General features: G+C 35.5%; 1 protein-coding gene across 2 annotated transcripts in view; it reads left to right on the top strand.

The window, feature by feature from the left end:
* TOX (thymocyte selection associated high mobility group box) overlaps positions 1-15,727 on the top strand; it is a 368,121-nt gene that overhangs the window by 290,387 nt on the left and 62,007 nt on the right. For both annotated transcript variants that reach the window (XM_072604653.1, XM_072604654.1), the window contains one exon: positions 14,842-15,120. In XM_072604653.1, coding sequence (XP_072460754.1) covers positions 14,842-15,120 — 279 coding nt within the window. The remainder of the gene's footprint in view (positions 1-14,841; positions 15,121-15,727) is intronic.

Raw genomic sequence — 15,727 nt, 5'->3', positions numbered from 1 at the left:
AATTTTTATAGATGAACCTTGAAGCTTGCCAGTGTAATTCCTCCTCTTGTTCCCTGAATTCCCTGGGAACTATTCTGTATGCATTCACAAGAAGGTAACATAATAGGAAAGAAAACATAATGTAAAAATATCTAGGGTCAGGTAGTATGGAAGCTCAGGTATCTATGAGCATATACTTTCTTCAGAAAGCTTTAATCTTTCCCAAGAGTAAGCACTGCTAGAAAGTGATATTTCCATTGTGCAAATCTATGAATTGTACTCTAAAGAGACCCTGCTTTGCTATGCTAATTACTTTTACTGTGGCTATTTACACTGTTTAAAATACAAATATCCCATTAGTGCACAGAGCTGGACTATGAATTATAACTCACATTTATAGAGCACTTTAAGATTTACAAAGGGCCTTTCCTGTGAAATACAATCACAAAACTAAAGTTTGAAGGGATTTCTGAGGCCATCTAGTCCAACCCCTCCATAAGTCATAAAGCGTGTCTATAACTTCCACCAACTGGTTAGCCAGTTTCCAAAGACCTTCAGTGACAATGAGGAAGTCACCCTCTCAAGCCCATTCAGACCTTGGACAGCTCTAGTTGTTAAGAAATTGTCTTTTAAAATCCTTTCCACATAGTCTAGTTCTAGTCTGTCCTTCCAGGCTTATTTTATGTGGTGCCCCTTTCCCCACTCTGCAGTGCAGTCAGACTGGCCTATTCTCTGCTGTCCGGTCTTAGAATTCCATTTCCCATCTCCTTGTGCCTCTGCTCAGGCTTTCCTCTGTTCTTGAAACCACTCCTTTCAAATTTTTATAACTTAGTCTTGCTTCTCTCTAGGTTCAACTCATGTGTCACCTCCTATGAGAATCCCAACTTGATTCCCCCATTTGTTAGTACTCCCTCCCTCTTTCTCAAATTATCTTGTAAACATTTAGCTGTTTATATGTTGTAACCTCTCCTCCCTATCACCTAACAAGTAGAATATAAGTTTCTTAATGTAGTGTATTAATTTTTATTTGGTTTTTGTATCTGCACTGGTATAGTGCCTTGCACAATGTAGGCTGTTTAAAAACTACTGATCAGATTACACCACCAGTGTTCCTCTAACAAGATACACCATGTCTTCTGTTACTATGCCTTTTCACTGGCTATTTGTCTCTTACTGAAATGTTCTCCATCTTCACTTCTTCTGTATTATTTTCCTGACTTCTTTTAGAATTCATCTCAAACCCTACCTTTCTACAAGAGACCCTTCTTGCTCCCCGTCACTCCCCACTTCTTAACCTTCTCATGCTCTGTATGTATCTGGTATATGCTGAGTGTTTTGGCACCTTGTCTCTTTCATTAGCATATGAAAAGGTTTTTAGGATCCTTTTTACTCTTTTAGAATAGGGATTGGTTTGTCTTTCTTTGAACCCTTAGAGTCTAATTAACAGAGTACCTGGAACACAGCAGGTTCTTATTAAATGTTCATTGATTGTCTAAAAAATGTAGTAATGTATCAACTGACTTTTTGTAGCTGTATTTTGGTTTTGAGTCTGATCACAGAAATGAATTAAAAAGCATCACATACCATTTAATTACAGAACCTAAAAGCTAGGAAAACCTCAGAGGTCTTCCAGTCCTACTATCTGAGTAGGAAGTCTCCTTGAAGATCTCCATTGACAAGTAGGCAGCTGTAGTTTTTAAGTTTTTCCTTATAAAGAGACAAAATCAACCTCTCTTCCACTTCCTCTCATTCAGTTCAACTTTATTTAATTCAGCTTTCATCAAGTGCCTATCATATGCAAGGCACCATTCCTCCAAGTTCTGCCTTTCAGTGTCAAGCAGACCAAGCGTAATCCATTTCCACAAGGCAGCTCTTCAGATGTTTGAAGCTAGCTACTGTGGCCCTTCTAGTCTTATTTCCTCTATCCTTGATCCCATCAATCTCTCCCCATTGAGCATGTACCTAGTGTGATCACTATTCTTGTCTCCTCTAAATGCATTCCAGCTCTTCAATGCCTTTCCAAAAATGGATCTCCTAGAACTGAAAATGGAACTCCTGATGGAGTCTTGCCAGGACAGAAACAACAATAATAGTACAGCTAATACTTATAAACCTCATTAAGGTTTGTAAAATACTTTACATATTTGTCATATGCCATTTACTTATCTGGAGTATATTAAGTACCTACCACGTGTCAGACATTATGCTAAGTGCTGATGATACAAAAAAAGGCAAAAATCAATCCCTGCTCTGAAGGAGTTTCATAGTCTAATGAGGGAAAGAACATGGAAACAACTATGCATAAATAAGATACAGACAGGATAAATCAGAGGTAAGAAATAGAGGGGAAGCAATAGCATTAAGTGTCAGAAATGGCTTCTTGCAGACTGTAGGGCTTGAGGTGGAACTTAAAAGCCAGGAAAGCAAGGAGGAAGAGATGAGGAGAATCAAAGTTCCACATGAAGATCTAGAGGATCTTCATTCTATTGTCCAATGTGATGATTATGTTCAACCCACATATATGATAAATATTGTTATCTTTGCTAAAAATACCATCATAAAAATATCAAATAGAACAAAATCCAAGATAAAGCTTTGTGGAACTTTACTAGAAACTTCCTTCAGGTGAGACTAATTCAACTAATTCAAAATCCAGATTTAGTTGTCCTAGGGAGGTAACATGGCAGGTGGGAAGAGTGCTGCGTTTGGACTCAGATTCTGCTTTCAAATCTTTGATTCTGCCATTCACTCCCTATATGAAGTTGGGTAAATTCTTTAAACTTTATCAGCCTTACTTTTCCCATTTATTAAGTAAGAAAGCTAGACTAGGTGACCTGAGATCCATTTCAGCTCCATATCTACACAGCTCATGATATCTACTACTGATGAGTTGCCCATATATGAAAAATAATGACTATGTGCTACATTTCAATAATGAAGAAAGAATTTCCTTAATTAGTTTGGAGGAAAAACTTCATTTTTTCTCTGAGAATGAATTTTGGAAAATAATAAATAAAATTTGATTATTCCATCCCCAGATGCAATATACATTTACATGTTAATTGAATCACCGACAAAACTATGTAATTAATTTGGGTACTTTAAAAAAAAATCAACATTTACATTCTTCTCATAGATACTCAGAAAATATTATTCCTATGAAAAATATAATTGTTTTGCTTTTCCAACCTAATTTATCATGGGAAGCTGAAAGGACTACTAGTAGCAGGGATCAGAAGTCCGCTTTGGATGATAAGAGAGAGATGCATTCAAGAGCATGTTCAGAAGGGCTAGGATAAGCTCTCTTCACAGTTTAACTCCAACAGGGTCTCACAGCAGCCCTGGGGATAGCACTCAACAATGTTCAGTGTCAAATGATGACAGACAGGAGTAAATGGAAGGGCTTCAGAGATTCCTTACTTTCTCTTGTTTTTGCTGCAACTGGCATACTTCCAGGCTTTGCCTGCTAACACCACATAAAGCAGCAGCTGGTGAGTAACATTAGCAAATAAGGCCTCAGGGCTACCCATGTTCCAGCTCTCCATTCACCAACTGCTATTCAGTGAAACAGCTGGATCAGAAGAGATACAGCCAAGAAGTAGTTAGAGTTTTATGTGTACAACTGTTTTGATATAGATTGTCTGCTAGCGGCAGAGATAATGATAGCTTTCAAGGCTCATGTGTTGGATTGGGAGGGATGCTGATATTTCAAAGAAGGAAGCACAAAATCACTAAAGATTATGAAAAACTATACAGTTTAAAAAAAAACACCTGAAACTTAGCTCTTCACTCACTCCGGTCCTTTCCACATGCACAGATCAGTTTACTCAGCACACTGTAGTTATAGAGCTTAATGCAACTATTTTTATTCCATGGATTTTTTCCTTGTAAATTAAGGCAGACAATGGTTACTCCCCAATAAAAGTTGTCTTTTTTTTTTTTTTTAAACAAACCCAGCCTAGCAGCACTGGGATTTTAAATAAAATGGGAGTTTCCCACAACTATTGAAATGTTGAAACTACAATGAATACTGGAAGAAAACATGAAATAAAATGGGTACAAAAAGTATGTCTCTATTTTTCTGGTGTTTTTCATCTCTCAGTATGGAGTTTCTCTTAACAGAAGGACTATTTGATTCTGGAGAGAAGACATATGTAGTGAAATCTAGGAAGTGCTTACATGTTAAGTCATGAGAAGTGTAATGTGTGCCTGTGCTCACAACAGACTCTGTCTGCATCCCTCACTTTTATCAGTTAGTTTCACCTGAACTTACTGTTTTCTGCCAGTTTGGAAGATTTCACAATACTACATCATTATCATCACTAACTTCTTTACTGGAGTCAGGGTGTTGCACACTGAATCGTAATCTGGATTCAAATCTTGAATCTTGAGGACTGACTGATTCTGAGCAAGTTATATAACTTCTGGTCAACTTGGGCAGCTCCCTGGGATTTTTCTACTAAGTCAGAGATGAGTCACAATTTGCTATGTAAAATCCTAAACTCATAGTCTCTTATGCATAAGAAACTATAAATCCTTCTTATCCTCAAATATTCCTACAAAGCACTGTGTTATTCAGCCTGCCTCTTTATTATTTCACAACTTAACAAAGTTAGTGATATTCCCTCAAAAAAACAAGAGTAGAAGAGTTTCAGTGTTGAAATGGAGAAGGAAAAGGATCTGAAGAGGTAAAAGGGAATTCTGATCTATTTCAGGAAGTAGGCAGGTGGAATACTGTAACACAGGAGACAGGAAAGAAAGACTACTGAATATTTGGAATTGAATAAGAGATATGAAGCCTTTTTTTCTGATGAAGAGCGCTCTAGATATGGTAGGGAGGAAGAGGAAATGATAATGTGGATCTACAGATTCTGGATGAGCCATCATCTCCTAAGGGCTACAAGAAGAGACAAGTAAATAGTAATAGTCAGAGACTTCCTCCTCAGGGGTGCTGAAGCAGCTATTTTTTGACATGATAATAACAACAGGTTAGATGTCCTGCTTTTCTCGATCATGGATTCAGGATGTTAGTCAGTTAGCTGATAAATATTTATTTGTGACAGGTAAAATCTGAAATAACTGAGGAAACAAAGGTTTGCTCTTCGGTGTTTATAGATTTATCAAGCAATACATGCCAGTTACATAACAAAATGAGACGAGGCCTCCTCTACTTGACACTGGACCTTGAATAAAAGAGGATGCAGATTTTTATACATTCATATAAAACAACTTACTGTATATAAACTGGATACAAGATTAGGTAATCTGATTTCTAGTTGGAGGAAAGATTAGGGAGATGAGGCAGTTTCAAGAATTGGGAAGGGGGAGAGCAAGTAGGTAAACTTTTTCAGGTATGAAATAAGATGTCACCCAGTTCCCATGATTAGCAAGCAGGTAGAATTTACAGAAAAATCAAAATCAAAATGGAGTCAGTTTTACAAGACAGAGTCAGTTTATTTCACAATTTCTACAGTTCTCTCAATCACACCCCCCGCTTTGATTCATATGGGAGGAGGCCAGCCCCTTTACCCATGGATCACTTGTCAGCCAGATTTATGAGGTTTTTACTGTTCCCATGCTCACTGTCAATATTACGTATCATGAAAAAAAAACACTGAAAAGCATCCTCTTGCATAATTAAGTACAATAGCTAACACCGAATCTAAGAGCAATAATGAGATATACAAACCTTGTTAAATAGATTCTATATGTAAACTAAGTCAAGCCACAAATCAATCAGGCTCACAATGGATTAGTTTTGAGAGGAGAGATTCAAATGTCACTAAGGTAACCAAGAAAATACATCATAAATACCATAAAACAAAAGCCAAAAAAATACAATAATGACTATCGATATTATATAACATCAAGTCTCCTTGTATCCTAGTAACCTGCTCTAATGTCCATTTAATCATCACATTTTGTCTGAAGTCCCAGATGTCTCATGTAGTCATCTAGTCTCTGGAAATATCTTCCTTTGGACATTCTGGAATACGCCTTATTCTCAGGGCAGCTTTGAAGGGGACTCTGCTTCTCTAGTTCTAAGTCAGTTACAGAAATTCCTACATCATTCCAAATCTGCCAGTCACAGATAAAAGATCTCTTAAATGGTCTGTGTAATTTTTTCCCCAAACGGTAAATAATTATAACAATTATCTGTTTTAAAACAAAATCTATTCAATTAAATATTGAGTTTCCAAATATTTCTACCACATTGTTTTAACAACTCAATAACTCAGTAACAAGACAATACAATTTAGCACAATCTCTTATGTTTAGTTTTCCAATAACTAGTTCACGTGGTAAACATCAGGTCAAGCCTTATGATTCTGATCCTATTAACAAGAGAATTATAAGAGGAACACAAATTAGGAACCCACAATTCACCTGCAACTTCAGAGCATTTCAGTTTTTACATACTATTTGCTCTTTATCTGAACCCTATTCCTAATACAAGAATCTTAAAAAAAAATTTCATGAGGGCTTGACTTGTAAAATAAACCATTGTCTTTTAAAATTATTAGACAGATACTTTAAAATGGTAAAAATAATTTTACTCTATTCAAAATTGCGAATGCAATTTTATATGTAAAAATCATTAATCCAATTTTGAGAACATATCACTAAAATATAATCAAAGTCTGAATTGTTAAGCAAAATGCATTGGGAAATCAATCATATACATATAGTTCTTAGAAAAAAGTCTAATCCTGTTGCTTTCTCAGTTTACTATTCTATGTAATTAGGAAACTTTTATATCATATCTGTGTCTTATTACTTTCTCTAATTTCGCCTTAGGAGTATATCTTCCTTATATTATAATTTTACCACATAAAACTCAAATGTTTCAATATTAACCTGTTAAATAATAGATATAGTATTGCACTTACAAAACTACTGCTTCCTTGCCCTGATTATAAAAATTTGCTGTGAAAGAAAAAGGAAGGACACAGTTACAACAATGTCAAAACTCAGCCCCTCAAGGGCACAGACTGACCTGATATATGCCATAATAGGGGGAAAACTCCTTAGCTTTGTTTGATTTGGGGCATGAGACATATCTGGAGTCAATCATGTAATTTATAAAGTTCCATATTATTTATGGGGTATCAGAAGCTAGACTCAGGATTAACCAGGTATGGAAATTTCCTGTTCAGAAAGGAAATAGCACAATGGGGAAACTGAGACAAGATGATTCTACCATAGACCATGCCAAGGTCACCCCCTCAACTTTTCTTAGGACAGACATCCACTTGTACCAGTTCTCAGAGTGTAGTACATACCATTTTCTCATATTTGCTCTATGATAATTCAGGCAAGCATCCCTATAATCAAAACTCAAAACACTATTAAATTATAATCCCAAGAGTTTTTACCTCAAATAGCAAAATTTCACTAATCACATCATAAGGTTTGAATATTATTAGTTTTCTCATGTTTCCTTAGCAGTTACATGTCATTTATTTTTTACTTATAAATTAAAATTAACCATATTCTGGGGCTTCAGACATATAGCAAATACCTGATAATTTATTCATATTGATATATTAATATTACATCTTTGTCACCTTATACATTTTCTTAATTTTTTTAAGTGATAGCCAAATAATTTCACATGAAAACCCACTCTTTATTATAGTAAACTTGTAAATTCCCTCCCTTTGACATGGAGTAGGAGTGATCAGAATTCTCTTTTCCAAGTCCTAGGTTTTCAAACTTCAAGTAATTTAACTTTTTTGTCAGTAGAACTGGTAAAAGAACTGGTAAAATCTTATGACCCTGTTTGAATACAAAGTTTCAAGGAACCTCACAGATAAAGATCTCTTAAAGGATGTGTGTAATTTTTTTCCCCAAATATAAATAATTATAATAATTATCTGTTTTAAAACAAAATATACCCAATTAAATATCGACAGTTTCCAGATATTTCTACCACATTGTTTTAACAACTCAATTCATAATCTATCAGCATCCAGATAAAAAAGAGAAGTTATTTTTGTCTAACAGCTTTTCTGACACAATATTATGTATTTAAAACATGAAACAAAATTTATTACCAGTCATGTGATGTCAATTTAGCTTAATGCATTTCCAAATTATCTTACATAGAAAATCATTACTTTTATCACTTTTGACATTTTATACTAATTACATCTAAATTCCAACATAGAATTATCAAGTATGTAGCAATTATATCTAATTAATAAAATAATAATAATAATGGTTAACATCCATATAGCACTTACCATGTGTTAGGTGATATGTTAAGCACTTCACAATCACTGCATCATTTTGATCCTCACAAAAACCCAGAGAGGTGAGTACCATTATTTTCCTCTTTACAGATCAGGAAACTGAGACAAAAAAGATAACTTGCCTGAAATCAAAGAGGTAATAAATTTCCAAAATTGGCATGTATTTCTGGTTTCCCTGCATTTTTCCAGGAATTTTTTTTTTTTTTTGCATTTGATGCCACAATTAATGGAACACATTTCATCACATCAAAATTTAGTTATGGGACAAATTTCAACCAAATCAAATCTAGACTTAAGACCACACAAGATTAAAATCTCAATTTTCCAGATCTATTAGGCAATTACACTTTAAAATTTAGAGCCCAGAGTTAGCAATTAGCTTTTTTTCATAGGTTCAAAGGAGCACTTTACACTTTTTTCAAATTTTTTATTTATTTTCTTTCAAAAACCATCCAAAAGAGTCAAAGCAGTTCCTTCCATGTTCATAACCAAACGCTCTGTCTCATTCCCTGAGGCTTTTTGGTTTTAACTCCAGGCAAAAGATAAAGAGTGACTCTACTTATGCCAGTTAATTCATCTGAACACAAATTCTACTGCTAGAAAGTAAAGATAAGTATTATGAAGACTCAGGAAAGAAACCAAAGACCTTTAGGACACAAGTAATGTTTCTATCAGTGCTCCCAATCAAAAGCAAGGACTTCATAATAAAAGGTCAGATTCTGGACATGATCAACTGTTTACAAATATGTTATCTACTTTTGGTTTGTGGAGTTGGTTTTCTGACTCATAGCTTAAAGGAGAAAAATTATGAGCTCCTGGTCAGGGATAAAGTGGCTGGTAAGAATCTGTTTGCTAAGAATCCTTAAACTCTATCAAAAAGGAATCTAAACTGAAAAAGAAGAGAAAAGAATAAAACTGCCAACATACTTCTCCCAAGCTAGATAACAGAGAATAGCTGTAGCTAGTGTACAAAGAACGATTCAGTAGAGATGCCCAAAATCATTAAGGAAAGGAATCAGGAAAAAGAGAGCTAGCCAAAAATTTCACAGCCTCAGGTTTCTCTATATAAATGTAAAAGTATGTATCATAAGCAAGTGATTCAAATGGTTTTCATGAAGATAAGTAATTCTGACAAAAGTTGGTAAATGGTAGTTGTCTAAAAAGACCAATGTCAATTTACTACAGCACTCTGACTCCTTTCAGTTTTTAAAAGATATATACAAAATATGGAAACAAGTGTGGATAATGAATGGTAGATGCAAAAGTATGATATAATTGTATAATTATAGAGTTGGATGCATTGAAATATAATAAATTTGTATAATCAGTGATCTTTCAGAGATCATGATAAATGGAAGAGGTACCATAGGACTATAGATGGAAAAATATTATTCTAATTTGAAAGAAGGAGAAGACGTAAGTCTGCTAAAATAGGCGAGCAAACCTAACTTTTATTCCCATCTTTAAAAAACACAGAAAACATTGGATGATTGGGGAAATCTAGAAAAATAAACAGTGATCACAAAAAGCAAGCATTACTTTACCAAGAAAATGCCATGCCAAGTTCTAAACAGATTGACTAGATGAGTAGATCTAAAAATTCTATAGATAATAGTTTACCTATATTTATTTAGTGGAAATACCTGATAGCTTCTTATTTGATTCTATTAGACAAGATAGATGTGAGCTAGATTATTGCATGATGAGTTGGATACATAAGTGGTTGAATGACTACACTCTAAAAATAATCATTAATGTTTCAGTGAGGAAGGAGTTCTCTGATGGAGAGCCTCAGTGATTCAGGCTTGATCAGGTTCTTTTACATTTTTATCCATGATTTTGATGAAGACATAGAAGACATGCTTTTTGAAAAATGACTCCATCCTTAGAAGATGAGAGATATTTGGATCAAAATGGTTCATCAAAAAGTTCTGTGTATTTCAATAAACTTCAAGATCAATGTGAATCAACACTGTCATATATGGTGGCTAAAAATGTTAATGCAATTTTAGGCGGGATTAAATATGTGGTATCCGGGATCTGGAGGAGAACAGTTGCAATGTAATCTGCCTTTGTTAGATCAAATCTTGAGATTTTATTTTTATTTTTTTTAGTTATGGAAGTCACATTTTTAGAAGAATAATGATTAGCATGTAAAATTTCCAGGGAATGGCTTCATGTAACAGGAAGGGACTGGATCTGGCTTAGAGAAGACTAAGAGAGAACATGACAGTCATCTTTAAGTATTTATTTCAATCATCTTGTCAACAGGCATTTAGTGCTGGGGATACCATTACAGAGAACAAAACAATCTAACTGCAAAGTGCTCAAATTCCAATGGGCTGACACATGGACAAATTCCATGGGCTGACATACTGGCTCTTCTTGTTATGCTAGTACTGGAGTCAGGAAGACTTGAGTTCAAATCTGGACTCAGACACTAGCAGTGTGACCCTGGCCAAGTCATTTAACCTGTTTCTTTCCATTTCTTCATCTGTAAAATGGGGGTAATAATAGCGCCCATATCTCAGGATCAAACAAGTAATGTTTGAAAAGCACTTAGCACAGTTCCTGGCAAAGAGTAGGCACTATATAAGTGTTTGTCATTAGCCTGTATCATTATTATTACTTTTATTATTATTGTTAACTAGAAGTAATGCATAAAAGTTGTGGAGAGACATATTTAGGCTAGATGATGGGGGAAATTCCTAAGAATTAAAACTATCTGAAAGTGAAATCAACTGCTGAGAGGGAATTCTTAATCAAGTACTGGTTAAACTATATCCCCACTGAATTCCTTCTAATTACGGCATTCTATTATTCTGTGAATTATGCTTCTGTTTTCAGTCAATATTTAGCACAGTGCCTGGCAAACAGTAAGTTGTTAATAAATGCATGTTGATTGACAATCAATTGATAGACAGGAATTTATTAAGCACCTATTATTTGGCAGACAGCAAAGGCAATAGTCAGCCATGTAAAACTTCATTAGTAGAGGACTCACATGTTAAGATTTATGTTTTAGGCTAGTGGAAAAAAAAAACAGAAAGCAAAAAGGGAAATGTAGAATCCATTGAATTCTTTCATCCTAGACTTCCATTATTTTTCCAGACTTGGGGATCCAGGAGACCTAGGCTTACTTCCTCCTTCTGACACATACTGACTATGTGACCTCTTGCTATCCTAAACAGCTCTCTAAGATTAAATAGCGGAATTGTTGCTTATCTGCATTATAGAAATCAGCATCATTTTCCTCAATAGGAGTTCTCTTTACCAATGGCTCAAATGACCAGTCCCACCCTCCCCACACCCAAAAGAATGTATTTGTACAAGTAGATATGTTTGTATATGTGTATATGCATATGTGTGAATGTACATTTTGTGGGCAGTTTTTTTAATTAGGACCATGGCTTTCTTGGTATAGGGATCTCCCTGTATGGAAACATGTATATACCTACGCTTGCACATGCTTTTGTATATGGATATAGATAACTGTCTGAATGTGTGATTTCATCAGTGATGTTACTCTTGATTTGGATGCTTCCTCCAGGATGCAGATCTGTAATTCTTCTATTACTGATAGACTTAGTATTTTCTGGGCAAGTTATTTAACTGATTACCCCAGTAGTTAGTACTTTAGAGAATTAGGCAACTCTCCAAGTCCAAGGCTAGGTTCAGGAGCAGGCACAATTGGGCATTTGTAAAGGGAGTTTCTTACCTAGAGTAATGAAGTCAGGAGTCTAGTGAATATGTGTATATGTGTGTGTGTGTGTGTGTCACATATTATATATGTATATATGTGTCACATATTATATATAAATACAAACACATACCAACGTGGCATAGGTTAGTGAACTGAGAACTGGTCTCAAAGCCATGAAGACTGGAGTTCAATTCCTGCTTCCGACACGTACTGGCTATGTGACCCTAACTAGTTAGCCAGTAAACATTTACTAAGCTCTAACTGTGTGCCAAGTGTTGTATTAAGCACAGTGATACAAAGGAAAACAAAAATAATCCCTACTCTGAAAGAGTTTGTATTCTAATAGGCAAGATAAGATGGAAATACATAAGTATATACACAATATACAGTGTATATTCTCTCCCCAGAGTAGAAGGGTCTAGCAGCTGAGGGAAATTGGAAACCCCTCTTGCAGAAAATTAGATAAGTGCTAGGTATTGAGGGAGGTCAGGAAAACTGAACAGTCAGAGGTGAGAGGGTAGAGCATTCCAGGCATGGGAGACAGTTCAGGTAAAGATGTGAAATGGAGAGTCCTATTCAAGGAACAGCAGATAGCCAGTGTAGCTGGAACTTATAGAGGAGAAAAGTTTAACAAATGGAAAGGCAAGAAGGGGCCAGATTATGAAGGTTTTAAATGCCACCACAAACTTTACATTTGATCCTGAAAATAACAAGGTGTCACTGGAGTTTATTGAGTAGGAAGGTGACATGGTCAGAATTAAACTTTTAAAATCATCCCTTTGACCACTGAGTAAAGGATGCATTTCAGTGGGAGAGACTTGAGGCAAGGGTGGAGGGGAGTGGATAAGACTATTGAAACAGTCAAGATAAGACAGAAGTGATACAGGCTATACTAGGGCTGTAGCTGCGTAAGTGGAGAGAAAAGGGCATATACAGATGCTGTGAAAGTATGAGTAGCAAAATTCAACAATAGAATGGATTTGTGGAGTGAAGAGGGTAGAGAGTGAAAAACTGAGGATGATTCTGAGATCTTGGGTGACTACAAAAATGTTGGTAATCTGGAAAGCAAGTCATTTAAACTTCCAGTGACCTAAACAGTTCTCTAATATTCTGTGATACAAAGAAAATGTTGACCTGCATTGGTACAGGGAATTTCCTCACCTAGGAATTTCCTATACCAATGAAAATACAGGTCCAACCCATATACACACATATATGGCATATGTTACAGGTCCAACCTGTAAACCTGCAGGTTCATGTGTATGAATATATAGTACAGTTCTAATCCATATGCATACAAACACGCATATGTAGATATTTTGAGTGTGTATATATACATATATACTGGATTCATTTTCTATTAAGGGAAGATAACTGAGTTATGAAACAAAAGCTCATTTGTAAGAAGAGAATACTTCACAGAAGAGTAGATCCCTGTATTACAGTTTGAAACAAGGAAAAGAGATGCTTGGATTATGGGAGAAAGTTGATTCATGCCTAGAAAGCAGTTTCTATAGAGCCTAGAAAGGGGAAAAAAAGATTGAAAAGGAGAACAAAAAAGGAGGTGGGGAGGTATACATTGTAAAGAATAAAATCAGTTTTGCCTTGTTTGAGATAGGTGAGAGGCTGGGATGATAAGTTAGATAAGAGAAGTTTAATGGAATCAACAAGGTTGACAGAAAACAACCTTATGGTAAAGAGTTTTTAACTATAAAACTGACAGCAGTGGAAAGCCATTTCAGGCCCTGAATGTCTACATTTAACTTAAAATGGGCCTAACCAGTTCAGTGAAATAACCTATATAGTATGGATAAAAGGGTTATAGTCAAAATGTGTACTGTTACATAAAATTGATTATTCTCGACCATGTTTTCATGATTCAGCAGCATTTATAGACAGATTACCGTCAAATTCAAACTCACCATGTAGAATTTCATAACATAAATTATATTTTTAATTGACACAAGTCACTTGAACCTTCAAACCTCTTTTTACTTTCTCATTTTTCCTTCTCCATTCTTCCTTCTCTTATACATGCTTTTAAAACCACACCAGCAAGAGAAACTGAGTTCCCTCTGTCAGCACCTCAAAATGTTGTCTGTTGTGGGAAGTTTAAGAATATTAGAGGAAGAGTGGTGAAATTCTCCATTCCTCCCACCCCCATACTGTACATCTGACCCCTGGATAAATTAAGAGCTTCATCCTCCAATGCTTTTACTACTAATCCTTGCAGAGTCTGAATTCATTGCTTGAATTAAAAGAGAAGGTCTCATTAATGCTAAAAAGCAGTGACCCAGATAGCACAATGGACTAATATGGTGACCTTTTGACTTGAAAGCTTTATTTTCAAATCTGACTGTTCAGTCCAATCACTTCAGTAAGTCAATTAATTGATCAGTCAACCTGAGCCTGTAAGTGTTATGAATCTAGATGTTATTCTATCGTATGGGCCAGTCCTAACCTACATAGAATTCAACCAAGGACCATACTGTATTCATCTAAACCCTTTCTACAATGAGCAAGGAATGACAGGGTTTAATGAATTGATGTGTCTGCTGTAACAGCTAATAATTGTTTAATTTGGTCAAGTGCTCTTATAAACATCAATATTTTGAAACACACACCATGCAAAACCATTAGTGATATGTGCTTACATTTCATTAACATAGAAAGAATATAAAATTTAATTAATCAGATTATGAGTAGCAGAATGTAACTGTTCACTTATGAAATGCCATTTTTGGTTGTTACTTAAAACCTTTTTGCTGATTTAAACTCTCAGGAGTGTTTTATGCTGGGAATAATGTACAGATCAGCAGGGCATTCTGCAGTCTCAAGAAAGCAAAGGACTTTTTGCTAGAAACGTTTGTGGAAAATTATTCCTTTCCAATTTTCCTTTTGTAGATGCAAGATATACAGAGTACAGAAGGAACTCAATATAGTTCCCACCCTCAGATGGCAGCCATGAGACCAAGGGTTCAGCCTGCAGATATTAGGCAGCCAACAATGATACAGCATGGTCAGCTGACTACCATTAACCAATCACAGCTCAGTGCACAGCTTGGTTTGAATATGGCGGGAAACAATGTTCCCCATAACTCACCATCTCCACCTGGAAGCAAGTCTGCAACTCCTTCGCCGTCCAGTTCAGTCCATGAAGACGAAGGGGAGGATACCGCTAAGGTATGGTGAGACTGTTTCTTAGGAGCTACTGCATTAAGATAGTCATTTACAAGTTTTACTTTGGCATCTTCCTTCCTCAATTGTATTAGGTAAAAATTGTGAGTGAAAGTGGGAGCCACAGCAAGTGGCATGAGAGAGCACATGCTGAAATGAGTAAACAGTTTGCTTCTTGAAAACTACTTTGTAGTCTCCAATTATTCCTTTTTATAAAAAAGGAGTTTTAATGCCAAAATAAATTCCACACATAAAGAAGGAATAATGAAGAGCTTCCTTTCTAGGAAATACTTTTTTTGTCTTAACCAGAAAAGTTACATGTTGCTTTTAAAGAATATATATCATAACAATGCTTACCAAATAAATATTGAATTTTTTAGTAGAAATCACAGATGATCAAATTTAAAAGAGACTTCAGAGATCATCAAATCCAACCCCTAACTAAATAAGAAATCCCATTCATGCTATACCTAACACAGGGCCATTCAGAGTCAAATATCTCAGCTACTTCCACCTTTGTAGAACTCTCTTTGTTCAGAAACTTTTCTTGACAAAGTCAAAAGTATGTCTCCTGCAACTTCCACTTACTGCTTCTATATCTGCTTTCCGGGGC

Source organism: Notamacropus eugenii, chromosome 4 (assembly GCF_028372415.1).
Source record: "Notamacropus eugenii isolate mMacEug1 chromosome 4, mMacEug1.pri_v2, whole genome shotgun sequence".
Classification (NCBI taxonomy): domain Eukaryota; kingdom Metazoa; phylum Chordata; class Mammalia; order Diprotodontia; family Macropodidae; genus Notamacropus; species Notamacropus eugenii.
This window is presented reverse-complemented; position numbering and strand designations above follow the sequence as displayed.